This window comes from Sebastes fasciatus, chromosome 7 (genome assembly GCF_043250625.1).
Source record: "Sebastes fasciatus isolate fSebFas1 chromosome 7, fSebFas1.pri, whole genome shotgun sequence".
Classification (NCBI taxonomy): domain Eukaryota; kingdom Metazoa; phylum Chordata; class Actinopteri; order Perciformes; family Sebastidae; genus Sebastes; species Sebastes fasciatus.
In genome coordinates this window covers 22,913,178-22,933,645 of record NC_133801.1, presented here as the reverse complement: position 1 = coordinate 22,933,645, position 20,468 = coordinate 22,913,178, and the positions used below count along the sequence as shown (strand labels likewise).

The following is a 20,468-nucleotide window of genomic DNA, read 5'->3' as shown; positions in this document are numbered from 1 at the left end:
TTATGACTCAATGCCCCGACCCATGATTGCTTTCTTTGTGTTCCTCTCTGGTCTCAGCAAGATTATGTAACATTTGGGTCCAAACAGTGCCACCAAGAGACCAAAACTGGAGGCCAGGATGGCAAATACCTCCACTGCATCTGCATATTTGCCTGGTGAGCTAATATAAGCGGGGACAAAGGCCACCCACACAGCACAAAAGATCAGCATGCTGAAAGTGATGAACTTGGCTTCATTGAAGTTGTCTGGAAGATTCCTCGCCATGAATGCTAGTAGGAAGCTGAGGATAGCCAGTAAGCCAATGTAACCCAGTAACACTGCAAAACCAACTGTGGATCCGACTACACATTCATAAACTATCTTGTCATTGTGGTATTGAGTATTTTTATGAGGAGCTGGTGAAGCAGAGACAAGCCAAGCAGTGCAGATTGCTGCTTGAATAGAAGTAAGAACCATAACAGTCCCTCTCTGCTGCACAGCACCAAACCACTTGAGACTGGCTCCTCCTCCTGGTTTGGAGGCCTTGAACACAGCCAGAACCACCATGGTTTTCACCAGGATGCATGAGACACAAAGTACAAAGCTGATCCCAAATGCTGCATGTCTCAGTTGGCATGTCCACATCCTGGGACGACCAATAAACAACAGTGAGCAGAGGAAACATAATTTAAGTGATATCAATAGCTGGAAACTCAGTTCTGAGTTGTTGGCGCGTACTATAGGGGTACTGCGATGATAGATGAAGATGCCCAGGACAACAGCACAGATGAATGTGCCCAAGAATGTGATGGCTGTCAGGCAAATACCTAGAGGCTCTTGATAGGAGAGGAATTCTGTTTTCTTAGGAACACAGTGGTCACGCTGGGGGCTGGACCAGAAGTCCTCTGGACAACTGTTGCAATCCATGGAGTCTAAAAAAACAGAGGAGTTGTTGAGATACATGCTAAAATTATATCTCCAAACTGCTACGTTTAAAACTGAATACCAACCAGTCTCATTGCTGATCTTTCCCTCAGAACAAGGGATACAGTCAAAACAGCACTCAGGTTGCCCCTTCTTTCTAGCCATGCGGGTACCTGGAGGACAGCTCTCACTGCACACTGACCGCGGTGGCTGTCAGAAGAAAAATAAATATCTGTTATTCTACGATACTTCTACACTGCTATAATGAGTTATTCATGGTACACAAAATAGGTGTCTGAAAAAGCAGAAATAACCTGTTTGGATTCAAAGTTCCAGAAGATTTTGTTTTCATCAAGTGTGAGTTTTTCACCTTTGGCTGACTCTTTGACCTCGCCCACATTCTCAACTTTAGTTGTTCCATCAGGGAGCCACAGCCAGTTCATAATATCATATATCGGTAAGGCATCACCATTCTCATCAAATGACACTTGATCACCAAATGGTGTGGTGAAGTTGACCTTTTCCAAGTAATACACAAGCTAAGAACAGATAAAAAAAATAAGTCTATATGACCATGGTGAACACCACAGTATTTAGTATTCAATAATCAAACTGTATACTGCACCTATGAACATATGTAGACATTAACATTTCCAACAAAGCATTTTCTTTAAAGTGAAGATATTATCGTATACCCAGAGACAAGACATTTTTGTCGCTGACCTGATACTGTTATCCACTGCTGTCACCCAGCAGTATGGAAAATCCTTTCAGCTATCTGCTATTCACTTCACAAGATTAGCAATCTCATAGCTTTGTATTTAATCATATACCTGAAATGTTACTCCAGAAGATAGCATAGGATTTAGTCACATAAACAAGTGCACTGTAAACTGACATCCCACCTGCCATAGCTCCAGTCTTTGCAAACTGCCACAGCTGTGTCCGCTGAATGGCCCTCTCCCTGGCACACAGCGCAGCATGTCATCAAGAGCATACGCCAGTGCATACACAGCCTTGTACACGTTATACTCTGGCCTTAGGTTTGAAATGTCCAACAACTCAGTCTCCACACTCTCTAGATCTTCCTGTCCAGTGCATAGTTCTCCCCCAGCCTCCACCCAACCTGCTGGAGGTGGTGCAAATCTACACTGAAATGTGTATTCCCAAAACTGATTTACCTGAAATGTATTAAAAACTGTGTGTTATAAATTATCACAATATACTGTATTATTCTTAAAAATACCAGATCAGACTACAAGGTAAAGGTGAGACACTACAGTCTAAAACATTATGGAAGTTTCATGGTGTTATTTTAGAATTTTAACCCGATTCACCAGGAGTGTCTTCAAAATGTATTGAATTTTACAATACAGGTCTTTAAAGGCCGTTTTTCTCATATTGAGTTTTGTAAAAACCTTTGACTCTAATATGTCAACAAAATGAAAAAAATATTTTGAACTTAGCTTTATCCAATGTTCAGATTTAAACATACAATTTCAGTTTTAACCTATACACCTGGGGTGTCTCCACTTAAACTCACCATGTTATTTCCATAGCTGTTGTTGTGTTTTATGTCAGTACGTATTCTTAACAGGAAGTCCCTGAGTCCTGGTATTTCTCCTCGACGGATGGCAATGCCCAGTGTTCCCCTCAGGTACGGCATGAGGTGGGGGGTCTGGAGCACAGTAGCTGCAGTCCAGGCTTCACTGGCCATCCACTGCAGGCCTGTCACATTCTGTCTCACCACCTATGCATTGCATTATATCAAATATATAAATTCATACTGTCATGACACGAATGATATCTTGTTTTTTTCATACACGTGTAAAACTCTTTTATTTTAGACAATCAAAATATAAAATTGTAAAATTATATAAATATATATTATAATTAATCTGTAATTCAAGCCCGACCTCTTCCATGAGGTTAATCATGTGACTCTGTTGTGAAAAGACAATGACCACACGAGCTGTAGATTTCCTCATCAAATCCACAATTCTCCTTAGTTCAGCTGGGTCCTTGCCCATGGGCAAAACTTCTAAATAGGCCAGACACCCTCCATCAGACTGAGCCAGATCAGATTGGAAGGATCGGGCAGCGTGGAGTCCATAATCATCATCACTGACCAGCAGACCTGCCCAAGTCCAGCCAAAGTGCCTGAGAATCTGAATCATAGCACGCACCTAAGTAAATACAGAGTGGAGGGATTAATGCACAGGCCAGAATAATCTCTCAGTGGGGAACCTGCTAAACGGGTTCCACAATTGACCATGTTTAAGCGGTGCCTTTCAGCTTTGTTAGCTGAGACCAAAGGGCTCCATCAATAGCACAAACAATGTGACAAGTATTACACAAAAACAACATATTCTTCATTGCAGTACAAGGAGGTTATTTCTAAGGAATGTTTCAGTGCATATGCTTTTTGTTTATGCATTCTTATTTTGCCGATTGATGGTCACCTGGAAAGCATCACTTGGGATCGTCCTAAAGAAGGATGGAAACTTTTTCCGGTCACTCAGGCACGAACATGTGGCAAAATAACTCACCTGTGAAAGACACAGACTGCACATCCTAAAAACATTCAAATTCTTCATCGGCTGTTTAGTCCAATATTTACAATTCACATTGCATTTAAAATTAAAATGCTATAAAAGAATCATGGTGGAAAACTTACCATTGGTAATCTGTACAAACCTAAGACAGTGGAGATGGCAATAGAACGTGTAGAGGTAGAATCACCCAAAATCCCTAGGACTGGAGGGGTTCCTACACAGGTCTTGTCCAATATAAACTGCTCCTCTAGACCACTGGCTAATGACAATGCGCCACTGAATCCAACAAAAAGCGCACCGCAGTTATCATTAAGACTGTATCCCAGAGTCACATTAGGTAGCAGGTTGGAGTTTCTGTTGATCTCATCAATAGCAAAGGCCATGGTCTGGGCCTGTCTGAATCCTAGAATATCAAAACTAACAAAAAAATACCATTGTTAGAAAATTCAACATGATACAGTAACTGTCCTGAAATGAACATTTTGCACAATTACAGATTTTGCAAACAAGCCAGTTGATTAGAAATAATTATTATAATACTTGAATAAAAAAAAATTAGAGGAGACAAGTGATCTGTGTAAAATGGCATAAATACATAATGTAATTCTGACTGAGTGATATCTTAGCATATAAAATACATTTTACTAATGAGATTGGCTTCTTCCAGTTTCTACATGTTGTTGTTTCCCTGACAGACTGACCTGTTGCAGGTAGGCTGTTGTGGCTCTGAGGTAAAAGACAAGTCATGAAAGGAAGAAAAAAAGTTGATATGAAACAGCCCACCCAGAACCGCATCTCCAGCCTTGTGTATCCCATTTAGATTAAACTGTCCCTGTAACCTGCAGGAGGTGGAATGGAGAGGGGAGGGCACAGCAGAAGAAAAGTAGGAATATAACAACACAGAGTACATGAGCAAGAGGAGGTTGATGTCTAAAAATGCCCACATGGCTTTCCTCCTGTTTACTCCTTTTTTGACTCAGTGTCAACCCCTTTTATTGACTTGTAGCATTGTTTAATCCTGCACACCACCCATCAGCGCATACGCGAAAGTAAGGGCAGGGCCTAATATGCATTTCATTTGAGATTGATTTTGTATTGAGGCAAAATTATTTGTGCATTTCTAATTACATCTCACAAAGGCAATTTTAGCAACCTTTCTAACCCAAATTAAAGTTGTGGATGACCGCTATGATTGATGCCTCATGAAATTTGCATGCGATTTTTAGTGTGATAAGTATACCGAATTAAACTCACCAAATACTCAAATTAGCCCTAAGTATGTCCACTAGATGGTAGCAGCATAGTAAGACACTGAAATATTTCATCCTCCCTTGCTCTGTGTCTGTTTGATGGAGGGTTATCGTATCTGACTGGCACCCATAGTAACTTGGCATTAGATATGATAAGTTCTGCAGAAATGTGGGCAAGACAGATTTCCTCATTAGTCTGTGCAATATGCAATGTTATAGATTTGGTAGCTGTATTTGTAAACCTGTTACTTATTTACATCGACATATTAATAGTGAATGCATGCACATCCTTTTCCAGGCAGGATGACCTTACTTGACTCTATTCCCTCTAAAATGTAGCAGAATATTGCATCAATTAAAACACTGGCTTTGTCTGACTCAAACCCCAAAAAGCATCGTATTTAGGAGGCATTTAAGAAAAACATGCAGAAAATCCATGCAGGCTTAATTGCAGAAAATAATTATAACAGTGAACACAAAAACACAAAAAGTTACAATTCTTTTCTGTATAATGTTAGGCCGGTGGAGAGGTTTGCGTGTCCCTATGAGGGCTGTGTTGTCTGGAGCCTGGTGCTCCTGTTAGGGTCTCCCATGGCAAATTGGTCTCAGGTGAGGGGCCAGACTTAGAATGGTTCATAAACCCCAATGTCAATTACGAGGCAGAGGAGGACGGAGGGCCCGTCAGCGAGCGCCTGGTGGCCGGGCTGGCCACGGAGCTCCAAGAAGCGACGTGGCACCCCCCTCCTCTCCATCCTGTGGGCCCACCACCTGCGGGAGGAACCGCTGGGGTCGGGTGCGCTGTCACAAGGGTGGCAGTGAAGGCCAGGGACCTCAACGGACCGGACCCGTGCGGCAGAGGCTAGCTCTTGGGACGTGGAACATCACCTCTCTGTGGGGGAAGGAGCCGGAGCTTGTGCGGGAGGTGGAGCGCTATCAGTTGGATCTGGTAGGCCTTGCCTCTACGCTCTGCCTCGGTTCTGAAATCGTACTCCTGGATAGGGTTGGACTTTATTCTTCTCTGGAGTTGCCCATGGTGTGAGGCGCCGGGCGAGTGTGGGGATACTCACAAATCCCCGGCTGAGTGCCGCTACGTTGGAGTCCTGCATGGAGCTCTAGTAGGGGACTCCATAGTTCTGCTGGGAGACTTCAACGCGCATGTGGGCAATGATGGAGGCACCTGGAGTGGCGTGATTGGGAGGAATGGCCTCCCTGATCTAAACCCGAGTGGTCGTTTGTTATTGGACTTCTGTGCTAGTTATGGACTGTCCATAACGAACACCATGTTCGAACATAAAGATGCTCATAAGTGTACGTGGTACCAGAGCACCCTAGGCCGAAGGTCGATGATTGATATTGTAATCGTATCGTCTGATCTGAGGCCGCATGTTTTGGACACTCGGGTGAAGAGAGGGGCGGAGCTGTCAACTGATCACCATCTGGTGGTGAGTTGGGTCAGAGGGTGGTGGAAGAATTTGGACAGACCTGGTAAGCCCAAAAGCGTAGTGCAGGTGAACTGGGAACGTCTGGAGGAGGCCCCTGTCCGAAAGATCTTCAACATACACCTCCGGCGGAGCTTTTCTGTTATCTTTGTGGAGGTTGGGGGCATTGAACCCGAGTGGTGGACACCGGTGGTCAGGGAAGTCGTCCGGCTGAAGAAGGAGGCCTTCAGGGATATATTGTCTCTGAGGACTCCGAAGGCAATTGCAAGGTACCGACAGGCCCGAAGGAAAGCAGCCACTGCCGTGAAGGAGGAAAATCAGCAGGTGTGGGAGGAGTTCGGAGCAGACATGGAGAAGGACTTTTGGTCGGCACCAAGCTGCTTCTGGAAAACCGTCCGGCACCTCAGGAGGGGGAAATGGGTAACCATCCAAGCTGTGTACAGTAAGGATGGGACACTGTTGACCTCAACTGAGGAGGTAATCGGGCAGTGGAAGGATCACTTGAGGAACTCCTGAATCCGACTAATACGCCCTCTATTGTAGAGGCAGAGCTGTAAGCTGATGGGGGACCATCATCAATTTCCCTGGTGGAAGTCACTGAGGCAGTCAAACAACTCCACAGTGGCAAAGCCCCGGGGATTGATGAGATCCGTCCAGAAATGCTGAAGGCTTTTGGTGTGGAGGGGCTGTCTTGGATGACATGTCTCTTCAACATTGAGTGGAGGTCGGTGACAGTGCTTAAGGAGTGGCAGACCGGAGTGGTGGTTCCCCTGTTCAAAAAGGGGGACCAGAGAGTGTATGCCAATTACAGGGGTATCACACTACTCATCCTCCCCGGTAAAGTCTACTCCAAGTTGCTGGAAATTACGGTTCGGCCGATAGTCGAACCTCGAAGAGGAACAATGTGGATTCCGTCTTGGCCGTGGAACAATGGACAAGCTCTTCCTTCTCGCAAAGATCCTGGAGGGGGCTGGGGAGTATGCTTATCTAGTCTACATGTGTTTTGTGGACTTGGAGAGGTCATATGACCGGGTCCCCCGAGAGATACTGTGGGGGGTGCTGCGGGAGTATGGGGTGAGGGGGGCACTTCTTAGGGCCATCCAATCTCTGTACGCCCAAAGCGAGAACTTTGTTCAGGTTTTCGGCAGTAAGTCGGACTTGTTTCCGGTGGGGGATGGCCTCCGCCAGGGCTGCGCTTTGTCACCAATCCTGTTTGTGATTTTCATGGACAGGATATCGAGGCGTAGTCAGGGGAAGGAGGGTTTAAAGTTCTGTGTGCTGAGGATCTCATTGCTGCTCTTTGCAGATGATGTGGTCCTGTTGGCATCATCGGTCTGGGACCTCCAGCACTCACTGGATCGGTTCGCAGAGTGTGAAGCGGCCAGGATGAGGATCAGCACCTTGAAATCTGAGGCCATGGTTCTCAGATGGACCGATGGATTGCCTACTCCAGGTAGGGAATGAGTCCTTACCCAAAGTGAAGGAGTTCAAGTACCTCGAGGTCTTGTTCGCGAGGGAGGGGACTATGGAACGTGAGATTGGGCGGAGTATCGGAGCAGCGGGGGCGGTATTGCATTCGCTTTACCGCACTGTTCTGATGAAAAGAGAGCTGAGCCGGAAGGCAAAGCTCTCGACCTACCAGTCAATCTTCGTTCCTACTCTCACCTATGGTCATGAGGGCTGGGTCATGACTGAAAGAACTACATTGCGGGTACATGCGGCCGAAATGGGTTTTCGCAGGAGGGTGGCTGGCGTCTCCCCTAGAGATACGGTGAGAAGCTCAGTCATCTGTGAGGAGCTCGGCATAGAGCCGCTGCTCCTTGCGTTGAAAGGAACCAGCTGGGGTGGTTCGGGCATCTGGTAAGGATGCCCCCAGGGCGCCTCCCTAGGGAGGTGTTCAAGGCACAACCAGCTGGGAGGAGGCCACGGGGAAGGCCCAGGACTAGATGGAGAGATTATATCTCCACACTGGCCTGGGAGTCGGAGCTGGTTAATGTGGCCCGGGAAAGGGAAGTTTGGGGTCCCCTGCTGGAGCTGTTGGATGTTTTGTGTGGCAAAATAACTCACCTTTAAAAGACACAGACTGTACATCCTAAAATCAATCAAATTCTTCATCGGCTGATTAGTCCAATGTTTACAATTGACATTGCATTTCAAATTCAAAAATATAAAAGAATCATGGTGGATAATTTACCATAGATAATCTGTAGAAACCTAAGACAGCGGAGATGGCGATAGAACCACCAGAGAAAGTATCACCCACAATCCCAAGGACTGGAAGGGTTCCTACACAGGTCTTGTCCAATATAAACTGCTCTTCTCGACCACTGGCTAGTGACAACGCTGCACAGAATCCAATTCCTAGGTTGACGCAGTTGTCATTAAGACTGTATCCCAGAGTCACATTAGGTAGCAGGTTGAGGTTTCTGTGATCTCATCAATAGCAAAGGCCATGGTCTGGGCCTGTCTGAATCCTAGAATATCAAAACCAACACAAAAATACCATTGTTGGAAAATACAACATGATACAGTAACTGTGCTGACATGAACGTGTTGCACAATTACAGATTTTTCAAACAATTAAGCCAGTTGAATAGCAACAATTATTAAAATACTTTATTAAAAAAATAAATAGAGGAGACAAGTGATACGTCTAAAATGGCATGAATACACAATGTATTTCTGACCGGGTAATATCTTATCATATAAAATACATTTCAATAATGGGATTGGCTTCTTCTAGTTTCTGCATTGTGTTTGTTTCCCTGACAGACTGACATGTGGCAGGTTGGCTGTTGTGGCTCTGAGGTAAAAGACAGGTCAGGAAAGACAGAAAAGAAGTTGATCTTAAACAGCCCTCCCAGAACCACATCTCCAGCCTTGTGCATCCCATTTAGATGAAACTGTCCCTGTAACCGGCAGGTGGTGGAATGGAGTGGAGAGGACACAGCAGAAGAAAAGTAGGAGGTTGATATTTAAAAATGCCCACATGGCTTTCCTCCTATTTACTCCTTCTCTGACTCAGTGACAACCCCTTTTATTGACTTGTAGCATTGCTTAATCTTGCACACCACCCATCAGCGCATACGCAAAAGTAAGGGCAGGGCCTAATATACATTTCATTTGAGATTGATTTTATATTGAGGCAAAATTAATTGTGTATTTTTAATAACGTCTCACCAAGGCAATTTTAGCAACCTTTCCAACCGAAATTGAAGTTGTGGATGATCGCTATGATTGATCTCTACTGAAATTTGAGTGTGATTTTTTGTGTGATAAGCATACCACATTAAACTCACCAAATGCTCAAATTAGACCTAAGTATGTCCACTAGATGGTAGCAGCATACCAAGACACTCAGTGAAATATTACATCTTCCCTTGCTCTGTGTCTGTTTGATGGAGGGTTATTGTATCTGGCTGGCACCCATAGTAACTTGACAGGTATTAGATATGATTAGTTCTGCAGAAATGTGGGCAGGACAGATTTCCCAATTAGTTTGTCCAATTTGCAATTTTATATTAGAACTGCATTTCTAAGATTACAGGCAGAAACCTGTTACATCAACACATAAATAGTGAGTGCATGCAGATACTTTTCCAGGTAGGATGACCTTACTCAGAATCAAAAAACACAGGACGTGGTGGTGTTAAAATCTGTGCCTTTTGCCAATAGGTGGTGAGCACTTCCACGAAATTCACCTTGTTGTTTGGAGTGGTTGACAATTGCTAGGTGGGGGTTCTCAGAGTTTGTGGGAGGGTTGCCTGGGTTGTGACATTTCAGGAGAATTGGGCACAGGACGCATCATCAGTAGTGTACGCTTGTATCATCAGATGTTTCGGCCTTTTAACACTATACACCCTCCACAAAGGCAGCCAGCTGCAGGGTGATCAATCCTCAGCTTGTGTACTGTGCTCAAGTGTCCCGAAATTCACCTTGCTGCTGGGAATGGCAGACGGCTGAAAGGTTGACAGGTGGGGGTTCTCCAGTGGGTTATGCGGATGTATTTGGAGCCCTTCCCGGATCATTCTGCTTGTGCAAAATCCACTGGCTGCCTCTTTCAGCCGCTTCTGAGATTGCTCTGATGGTCCGCCGCAGAGCCTGACCGTTGCATCCCAGCTCTTTCAGCAATCTGATGGTAGAAGAAGCCACGAATCCTCTGCATCCTACTTCCACTGGATAGACTTTGGTGTTCCAGCCTCGCTGCTTCGCTTCTGCTGCTAGTTCTGCGTAGCGCAGCTTCTTACGTTCGTAGGCCTCTTCCATCAAGTTTTCCCATGGAAATGTGAGCTCTACTATGTAAGCAGTCTTCAGTGAGGGGGACCAGAGTACCAAGTCTGGCCTGAGGTTGGTGGAAGCAATCTCGGGTGGAAAAATGAATTGCTGGCTGACGTCCACCAGCATCTTCCAGTCGCGGACCATGAATAGGCGTCCTGTGTCTGGCTTGGTGGGAGGGTGTTTGGGTGTTTTCTGTCTTTCTCGGACAAACGCTGTTACCTTAAGGGGATTGGTTGCTCTCAGGGGGGCAAGGAGTTGGTCGACTGTCGCTTGTCTTCCAGAGCTGATGCCAGGCTCTTGAGGACCTGATTGTGCCGCCAGGTGTATCTGCCTTGCGATAGGCTGGTCTTGCAACCTGCCATGATGTGTTTGAGAGTCGCTGGAGCTGGGCAGAGGGCACAGGTTGGATCCTCGCCATACCACTGATAGAGATTCTTTGATGATGGAAGAAGGTCGTATGTCGCTCTGATGATAAAGCTGATCGTGCTTGCTTCCATTTCCCATAGCTCCCTACAACTGATTTTTCTTCTCTCCACGCCTTCCTATCACGTCCATTGCCCCTGCTTTGCAAGAGAAACAGCCTTTGCACCTCGTGTGGCCTCCTCCTGTCGGCACACCTCCTCGACCACCAGTGTTCTCCGCTCCGACGCTGTGGTCTTTTCGCCAAGTTGGTTTACTTGCTGTCAGGCCAAAGCCTCCTCTTCCCTGTTGGACTTGTCCCACAATTTCTTTGTGCCTGAGGGCTGATGTAGCTTGCTGTACTGCATCGGGTGGTGTCCATTTCCGCCCAGTTCTTAGGGGCAGTGCAGCATTACTGATGGTCTGGTCTCTGGAGTGTTTCAGTGTCATTTGGAGTCTTACTTCAGAACACTTGTATTCCTCCGTTAGACTGGTGAGAGGCAGTTCCAGGATCCCTTTGCCATAGAGGGCGATGTTACTCAAACATCGTTGGACTCCGAGCCATTTCTTCACGTATGAGGTGATGGTTCGCTCCATCTTCTCCACAGTTGTTAGCGGGACTTCATAGATGGTGAGTGGCCACATTGTCTGGGGGAGGAGTCCAAACTGTAGGCACCAGCGTTTCAATTTCCCAGGCAACAGGGTCTTGTTGATGTTCTCTAGCCCATTGACAACTTCTTGCTTTAGTTGTTGCACCTGCTCTTTGTCCTTGAGGCTAGCATTGTACCATCTGCCCAGGCTTTTGACAGGCTGCTCAGAACCTGTTGGTATTGGGTCGTCACCGATGTAGAATCTTGTGTCTTTAAGCGCTCCCTTGACACGGAGATGCTTCGAGATTTGCTTGGATTTATTTTCATGCGGGCCCACTTGATGTTCTCCTGCAGCTTTCCAAGTAGTCGCTTGGAGCATGCTGCAGTAGTGGTCAGTGTGGTCATGTCGTCCATGTACGCCCTGATAGGTGGAAGACGGAGGCCAGCCCTGGTTCGCTCACCGCCAACCACCCATTTTGAAGCCCTGATGATGACTTCAATGGCCATTGTGAAAGCCAAAGGTGAAACTGTGCAGCCTGCCATAATGCCTACCTCCAAGCGTTGTCATGTTGTAGTAAATTCGGCTGTTGTGAAGCACAGCTGCAGGTCTTGGAAATAGGTCTTAACCAGTGTAGTAATGGGCTCTGGTACGTGGAAAAAGTTGAAAGATTCCCAGAGGAGGTCATGGGGAACAGAGTCGAATGCATTTGCCAGGTCAAGGAAGATCACATGGAGGTCCCTTTTGTCTTTCTTGGCTGACTGGATCTGGTGCCAAATCATGCTTGTATGTTACAAGCAACCAGAGAACCCTGGTACCCCTGCTTTTTGCACAGTTGTATCGACGTACTTGTTTCTTTGCAGGTAGGTAGACAGCCTATGTGATACTATGCTGAAAAAGATTTTCCCCTCGACGTTCAGAAGGCAGATCGGTCGGAATTGGTCAATGTCTGATGCAACTCTATTCCCTCTAAAATGTAGCACAATATTGCATCAATTAAAACACTGGCTTTGTCTAACTCAAACCCCAAAAAACATCATATTTAGGAGGCATTAAGGAAAATATGCAGCAAATCCATGCAAGCTTAATTGCAGAAAATATTAATAAAAGTAAATTCAAAAACACAAAAACTTACAATTCTTTTCTGTATAATGTTAGGCCATTGCATAGTCATGGATTCCGGAAGATTAGTTAATGATTACGTAATCAAAAAATGAATGAGGATCTAAATGCTAGTGAACTATTAGTTAATCAGTAACTCTCAATAAAAATGTTGTCTGAATATGATGAACAAAACATCTGTTAAGAATTCTGCTGTCTCTGAATTTTTAAAGGAATCAATTGTAAAGATAATGATTAAGTAATGAGGGACTCCTCATTAACTATTCAGTATTATGTCTCACTTTACTTGGAGGGACACAAAAACAGTAAGTTATGTTTAAGTTCTCAGTAATTAATGAGTCGTTACTATTTTTGTGCTGCTCAGCAGCTGATTCAGAGTTAATCAGGAACAATTCATGAAAGTGGTCAGTATGATCAAGTCAAAAATATTCACAAGCTAATTTTTACTTAATGATTCATTAATATAGGTTCTCCCTGTCTGTTCTCTAGTAACTCATCATTATCTGCTATATAACACTACATTTAGAATTATTAGAGAAGTACTCATTAGACCCTGGACAGTTTGCCAGACTATCACAGGGCTGACACATAGAAACAGACAACTATTCTTACTGACATTCACACCTACAGGCCATTTTGAGTCAACAATGAACCTAAACCGCATATCTTTGGACTGTGGGAGGAAGCAGTAGAACACGGAGAAAACCCACGCTAACATGGGGAGAACATGCAAACTCCACAGAGAAGGGCCCCAAGCCATATTTGAACCTGCAACCCTCTTGCTGTGAGGCAACAAATTGGAGGAACAAGTGAAGAAACAAAGGAGAATGTATGGCCTACTCACTGGGTTTTAAGACTATCTACATTCCTTTTAGATGTTGGCTCACAGTCACCAAAAGACACACGCAGCGGTGAATGAGACCAAAATGGAAATGACATTTAATGCAAATTAACATGTACTTGAATTGATATGTTGTGCTTTGCTAACATATGTTTGATAAGTATGCAAGAGTATGCAATAGGCTGCTGCAGATGTTTTACCAGTCTGTAGTAGCCAGTGTTCTCTTTTTTGCTGTGGTATGTTGGGGGGGTAACATGAACACAAGGGATGCCAACAGACTGAACAGGCTGGTGAGGAGGGCTGGCTCTGTGGTTGGATCTGAGCTGGACGGTCTGGAGGTGGTGGCAGAGGGCAGGATGAGGAGGAAGCTGGACGCTATCCTGGAAAACCCCTTCCACCCCCTCCATGATGAGCTAGTCAAGATGAGGAGCACCTTCAGCCACAGACTCATCCCTCCTCGGCACAACACAAAGCGCCTGGGTCAGTCCTTCATGCTGGTAGCCATCAGGCTCCACAACCAAGGCTGACCCCTATATGACAACTATTAGGACTTTTAAGAAATTTAAACATGCACTATCTGGCGCACTTTACACTCACTTTACACTATACATCCTATATACCACTTTATTGCTGACTGCACATATGTACATATTACATTTATTTATTTATTGTACATACTACATTTATTTATTTATTGACGGACTGTAAACACTATGTTCACCCATTCACTCTGTATCTTTTATATCTCTATTATTGTCTTTAGAATTTTTGTATACCTTTACCTCTCCTGTGATTCACTCTGTTTGCTGATGTTGCTGCTTTGACACCTGAATTTCCCTCCGGGGATTAATAAAGGTCCATCTTATCTTATCTTATCTTATCTTATAACAGGCAGTTTTGTTCAACATGTACATGTTTGGGACAAGAAGGAAACTGAAATTAGTAGGTGCCAGCAGAGACAACAAAAGCCTGTCTCACACTTCTGTCCTCTCCCTGCCTTCTTTTGGAAATCCACATTTGTGACTAAGTTTGTTTAGAACAATTTATCTACTTCAGTCATTTTTAATTTAGATAACCCAAATACTCAATGCTGATAAGTACATGATCATAAGCTGTAGATAAAAACCTTCCCTTTATATTAATCACTTGATGAGATCTTGCTACATAATTATTTTCATATTTCATATGTGTGTGTGTATATTATACTACTTAAACTCTACGATGCTGAATGGTGCATTAATACCAAAACTAAATTTAATTGATAGGCAAACATCGAACAACAAATTCACAAGTCACTGAATTGACCCGCTCACTTTAATTTGTTTTTTTTCCATAAATGTTCATCATTGTATTCACTATATTTCTTCAATTATCCTTTATTCAATTTATTCATTTTTCTTTTTGTTTGACCATTTATGCAATGTTCTCTGTTAGTAGTTTAGTTATGTAGTTAGTCAAATAAACATTTAATCTTATACAGAACTTGGTTCTTGGTTTTTATAAAATTGGGTGGCACCTGGGTAAATTCTGATATTAAAGCTAATTGTGTGTTATATCTGAAGCTGAGTGTCACTACTTTCCTTCACATTTTACCACAATTCATGGGTTTATGATTAATAATTTGGGGTTATTAATTATAGATACATATTTTGATATTAATTATTGATTGATGATGAATCTGCTCTATGCAATAACGTTACATGATCCTACTTTCTCAATTACTAATAGCATTGCTATTACTACCAACAGATTTTTCTTCTTTTATGTTTGTATTGTAAAGAGCAAAGTAATAATTCTGTTTGAATGTATTATGACTCAATGCCCCGACCCATGATTGCTTTCTTTGTGTTCCTCTCTGGTCTCAGCAGGATTATGTAACATTTGGGTCCAAACAGCGCCACCAAGAGACCAAAACTGGAGGCCAGGATGGCGAATACCTCCACTACATCTGCATATTTGCCTGGTGAGCTAATATAAGCGGGGACAAAGGCCACCCACACAGCACAGAAGATCAGCATGCTGAAAGTGATGAGCTTGGCCTCATTGAAGTTGTCTGGAAGATTCCTCGCCATGAATGCTAGCAGGAAGCTGAGGATAGCCAGTAAGCCAATGTAACCCAGTAACACTGCAAAACCAACTGTGGATCCGACTACACACTCATAAACTATCTTGTCATTGTAGTATTGAGTGTTTTTATGAGGAGCTGGTGAAGCAGAGACAAGCCAAGCAGTGCAGATTGCTGCCTGGATAGAAGTCAGAACCATAACTGTCCCTCTCTGCTGCACAGCACCAAACCACTTGAGACTGGCTCCACCTCCTGGTTTGGAGGCCTTGAACACAGCCAGAACCACCATGGTTTTCACCAGGATGCATGAGACACAAAGCACAAAGCTGATCCCAAATGCTGCATGTCTCAGTTGGCATGTCCACAGCCTGGGACGGCCGATAAACAACAGTGAGCAGAGGAAACATAATTTAATTGATATCAATAGCTGGAAACTCAGTTCTGAATTGTTGGCGCGTACTATAGGGGTGCTGCGATGATAGATGAAGATGCCCAGGACAACAGCACACATGAATGTGCCCAACATTGTGATGACTGTCAGGCAGATACCTAGAGGCTCTTGATAGGAGAGGAACTCTGTTTTCTTAGGAACACAGTGGTCACGCTTGGGGCTGGACCAGAAGTCCTCTGGACAACTGGTGCAATCCATGGAGTCTAAGAAAACAGAGGAGTTGTTGAGATACATGCTTAAATTATATCTCCAAACTGCAATATTAAAACTGAATACCAACCAGTCTTATTGCTGATCTTTCCCTCAGAACAAGGGATACAGTCAAAACAGCACACAGGTTGCCCCTTTTTTCTGGCCATGCGGGTACCTGGTGGACAGCTCTCACTGCACACTGACCGCGGTGGCTGTCAGAAGAAAAATAAATATCTGTTATTCTACGATACTTCTACACTGCTATAATGAGTCATTCAAGGCACACAGAAAAGGTGTCTGAAGAAGCAGAAATAACCTGTTTGGAGTCAAAGTTCCAGAAGATCTTGTCTTCATCAAGTGTGAGTTCTTCACCTTTGGCTGACCCTTTGACCTCGCCCACATTCTCAACTTTAATTCGTCCATCAGGGAGCCACAGCCAGTTCATGATATCATATATTGGTAAGGCATCACCATTGTCATCAAATGACACTTGATCACCAAATGGTGTGGTGAAGATGACCTTTTCCAAGTAATACACAAGCTGATAAAACAGATACAGATGAAAGAGATGAAACAGATAAAAAAAATAAGCCTATATGACCATGTTGAACACCACAGTATTTAGTATTCAATAATCAAACTGTATACTGCACCTATGAACATATGTAGACATTAACATTTCCAACAAAGCATTTTCTTTAAAGTGAAAATATTACCGTATGCCCAGAGACAAGAACTTTTTGACTCTGACCTGATAATATTATCCACTGCTGTCACCCAGCAGTAGGGAAAATCCTTTCAGCTATCTGCTATTCACTTTGAGATTAGCAATCTCATAGCTTTGTATTTAATCATATACCTTAAATGTTACTCCAGAAGATAGCATAGGAGTTAGTCACATAAACAGGTGCACTGTAAACTGACAACCCACCTGCCATAGCTCCAGTCTTTGCAATCTGGCACAGCTGTGTCCCCTGAAAGGCCCTCTTCCTGGCACACAGCGCCTCATGTCATCAAGAGCATACGCCAGAGCATACACAGCCTTGTACACGTTATACTCTGGCCTTAGGTTTGAAATATCCAACAACTCAGTCTCCACACTCTCTAGATCTTCATGTCCAGTGCATTGTTCTCCCCCAGCCTCCACCCAACCTGCTGGAGGTGGTGCAAATCTACACTGAAATGTGAATTCCCAAAACTGATTTACCTGAAATGTATTAAAAACTGTGTGTTATAAATTATCACAATATACTGTATTATCCTTAAAAATAGCAGATCACATTGCAAGGTTAAGGTGAGACACTACAGGCTAAAACATTGTTTTTCATGAAATGGTCAATTTTTTAATTTTGGGCTATTTTGCTTCCATGACATGTCTTCTTTTAGACTAGTGGAAAGAAAACATCTAATTTAGGTGTTTATTTTAATACACTTTGTCTATATCTGTCTGTAGATTTCTCCTAAATTCCCCAAAAGTTATCATTAGATAATGCCTCATTTGCATATTTAAACATAATATTTCAGAAACTTGTAATACAAAAAATAATTGTCTTAGTGTAAGTAATCAACTGGGGAAATTTCATGGTGATATCTTAGATTTTTAACCCAATTCACCAGGAGTGTCTTCATCATGTATTGAATTTTACAATATATATCTTTAAAGGCCGTTTTCTCATTTTAAATTTTGTAAAAACCTTTGACTCTAATATGTCAAAAAAATGAAAACAATTTTTTAAACTTAGCTTTATCCAATGTTCAGATTTAAACCTACAATTTCAGTTTTAAACTATACACCTCGGGTATCTCCACTTAAACTCACCATGCTATTTCCATAGCTGTTGTTGTGTTGTATGTCAGGACGTATTCTTAACAGGAAGTCCCTGAGTCCTGGTATTTCTCCTCGCCGGATGGCAATGCCCAGTGTGCCACTCAGGTACGGCATGAGGTGGGGTGTCTGGAGCACAGTAGCTGCAGTCCAGGCTTCACTGGCCATCCACTGCAGGCCTGTCACATTCTGCCTCACCACCTGTGCATTGCATGATATAAAATATATAAATTCATACCGTCATGACACGATTGATATCTTGTCTCTTTCATACACGTGTAAAACACTCTTATTTCAGACAATCAAAATATTAAATTGTAGAATTATATAAATTTATAATTAAGCTGTTATTCAAGCCCGACCTCTTCCATGAGGTTAATCATGTGACTCTGATGTGCAAAGACAATGACCACACGAGCTGTAGATTTCCTCATCAAATCCACAATTCTCCTTAGTTCAGCTGCGTCTTTGTCCCAGGGCAAAATTTCTAAGTAGGCCAGACACCCTCCACCAGACTGACCAAGATCAGATTGAAAAGATCGGGCGGCGTGGAGTCCATAATCATCATTACTAAACAGCAGACCTGCCCAAGTCCAGTCAAAGCGCCTGAGAATCTGAATCATGGCACGCACCTAAGTAAATACAGAGTGGAGGGATTAATGCACAGGCCAGAATAATCTCTCAGTGGTGAACCTGCTAAACTGGTTCCACAATTGACCATGTTGGTGCCTTTCAGTTTTGTTATCTGAGACCAAACGGCTCCATCAATGGCACAAACAATGTGACAAATGTTATACAAAAACAACATATTTTTCATTGCAGGACAGGGAGGTTATTTCTAAGGAATGTTTCAGTGCATATGCTTTTTGTTTATGCATTCTTATTTTGCCGATTGATGGTCACCTGGAAAGCATCACTTGGGATCGTCCTAAAGAAGGATGGAAACTTTTGCCGGTCACTCAGGCACGAACATGTGGCAAAATAACTCACCTGTGAAAGACACAGACTGTACATCTTAAAAACATTCAAATCCTTCATCTGCTGATTAGTCCAATGTTTACAATTGACATTTAAAATTAAATTACTATAAAAGAATCATGATGGAAAACTTACCATTGGTAATCTGTACAAACCTAAGACAGTGGAGATGGCAATAGAACGTGTAGAGGAAGAATCACCCAAAATCCCTAGGACTGGAGGGGTTCCTACACAGGTCTTGTCCAATATAAACTGCTCCTCTAGACCACTTGCCAGTGATAATGCACCACTGAATCCAATAACAAGCGCACCGCAGTTATCATAAAGACTGTATCCCAGAGTCACATTAGGTAGGAAGTTGGAGTTTCTGTTGATCTCATCAATGGCAAAGGCCATGGTCTGGGTCTGTCTGAAACCTAGAATATCAAAACTAACACAAAAATACCATTGTTGAAAAATAAAACATGATACAGTAACTGTGCTGACATGAACATTTTGCACAATTACAGATTTTGCAAACAAGCGAGTTGAATAGAAATAATTATTAAAATACTTGAAAAAAAATAAATAGAGAAGACAAGTGATATGTCTAAAATAGTATGTATATATTATATAATTCTGACCGAGTGATATCTTATCATATAAAATGCATTTTATTAATTGGAGTGGTTTCTTCCAGTTTCTACATGTTGGTGTTTCCCTGACATACTGACCTGTTGCAGGTAGGCTGTTGTGGTTCTGAGGTAAAAGACAAGTCAGGAAAAACAGAAAATAAGTGGATCTGAAACAACCCTCCCAGAACCACATCTCCAGCCTTGTGCATCCCATTTAGATGAAACTGTCCCTGTAACCGGCAGGAGGTGGAATGGAGAGGGGAGGGCACAGCAGAAGAAAAGTAGGAATTCAACAACACAGAATACATGAGCAAGAGCAGGTTGATATCTAAAAATGCCCCCATGGCTTTCCTCCTATTTACTCCTTTCTGACACAGTGTCAAACCCTTTTATTGACTTGCAGCATTGTTTAATCTTGCAAACCACAAATCAGCGCTTACACAAAAGTAAGGGCAGGGCCTAATGTGCATTTAATTTGAGATTGGTTTTGTATTGAGGTGGAATTAATTTGTGCACTTTTAATTACATCTCACCAAAGCAATTTTAGCAACCTTTCTAACCCAAATTGAAGTTGTGGATGACCGCTATGATTGATGCCTCGTGAAATTTGCATGCGATTTTTAGTGTGATAAGTATACCGAATTAAACTCACCAAATGCTGAAATTAGCCATGAGTATGTCCACTAGATGGTAGCAGCATACCAAGACACTGAAATATTACATCCTCCCTTGCTCTGTGTCTGTTTGATGGAGGGTTATTGTATCTGACTGGCACTCATAGTAACTTGGCATTAGATATGATAAGTTCTGCAGAAATGTGGTCAAGACAGATTTCCTCATTAGTCTGTGCAATTTGCAATGTTATAGATTTGGTAACTGTATTTGTATGAAAACAGCTAGAGACCTATACTTATTTACCTCAACGCATTAATAGTGGGTGCATGAATGCGTGAAATATTATGTCTTTC

At 43.1% G+C, this 20,468-nt stretch overlaps 2 protein-coding genes across 2 annotated transcripts; both read right to left on the bottom strand.

Moving 5' to 3' along the window:
• LOC141770870 (extracellular calcium-sensing receptor-like) lies at nucleotides 1–9,098 on the bottom strand. Its single transcript, XM_074640716.1, has 9 exons — nucleotides 8,926–9,098; nucleotides 3,581–3,875; nucleotides 3,366–3,452; nucleotides 2,820–3,089; nucleotides 2,447–2,653; nucleotides 1,809–2,084; nucleotides 1,218–1,442; nucleotides 990–1,113; nucleotides 1–911 (listed from the first exon to the last, which is right to left on the bottom strand). The coding sequence occupies exons 1-9, from the start codon at nucleotides 9,033–9,035 to the stop codon at nucleotides 1–3; spliced, it is 2,505 nt and encodes an 834-aa protein (XP_074496817.1). The 5' UTR covers nucleotides 9,036–9,098.
• Nucleotides 9,099–15,183: 6,085 nt separating this feature from the next.
• LOC141770802 (extracellular calcium-sensing receptor-like) lies at nucleotides 15,184–19,826 on the bottom strand. The gene is made up of 9 exons (XM_074640646.1): nucleotides 19,600–19,826; nucleotides 19,022–19,316; nucleotides 18,812–18,898; nucleotides 18,271–18,540; nucleotides 17,903–18,109; nucleotides 17,015–17,290; nucleotides 16,400–16,624; nucleotides 16,172–16,295; nucleotides 15,184–16,094 (listed from the first exon to the last, which is right to left on the bottom strand). The coding sequence occupies exons 1-9, from the start codon at nucleotides 19,806–19,808 to the stop codon at nucleotides 15,184–15,186; spliced, it is 2,604 nt and encodes an 867-aa protein (XP_074496747.1). The 5' UTR covers nucleotides 19,809–19,826.
• Between the last annotated feature and the right edge of the window lie 642 nt (nucleotides 19,827–20,468).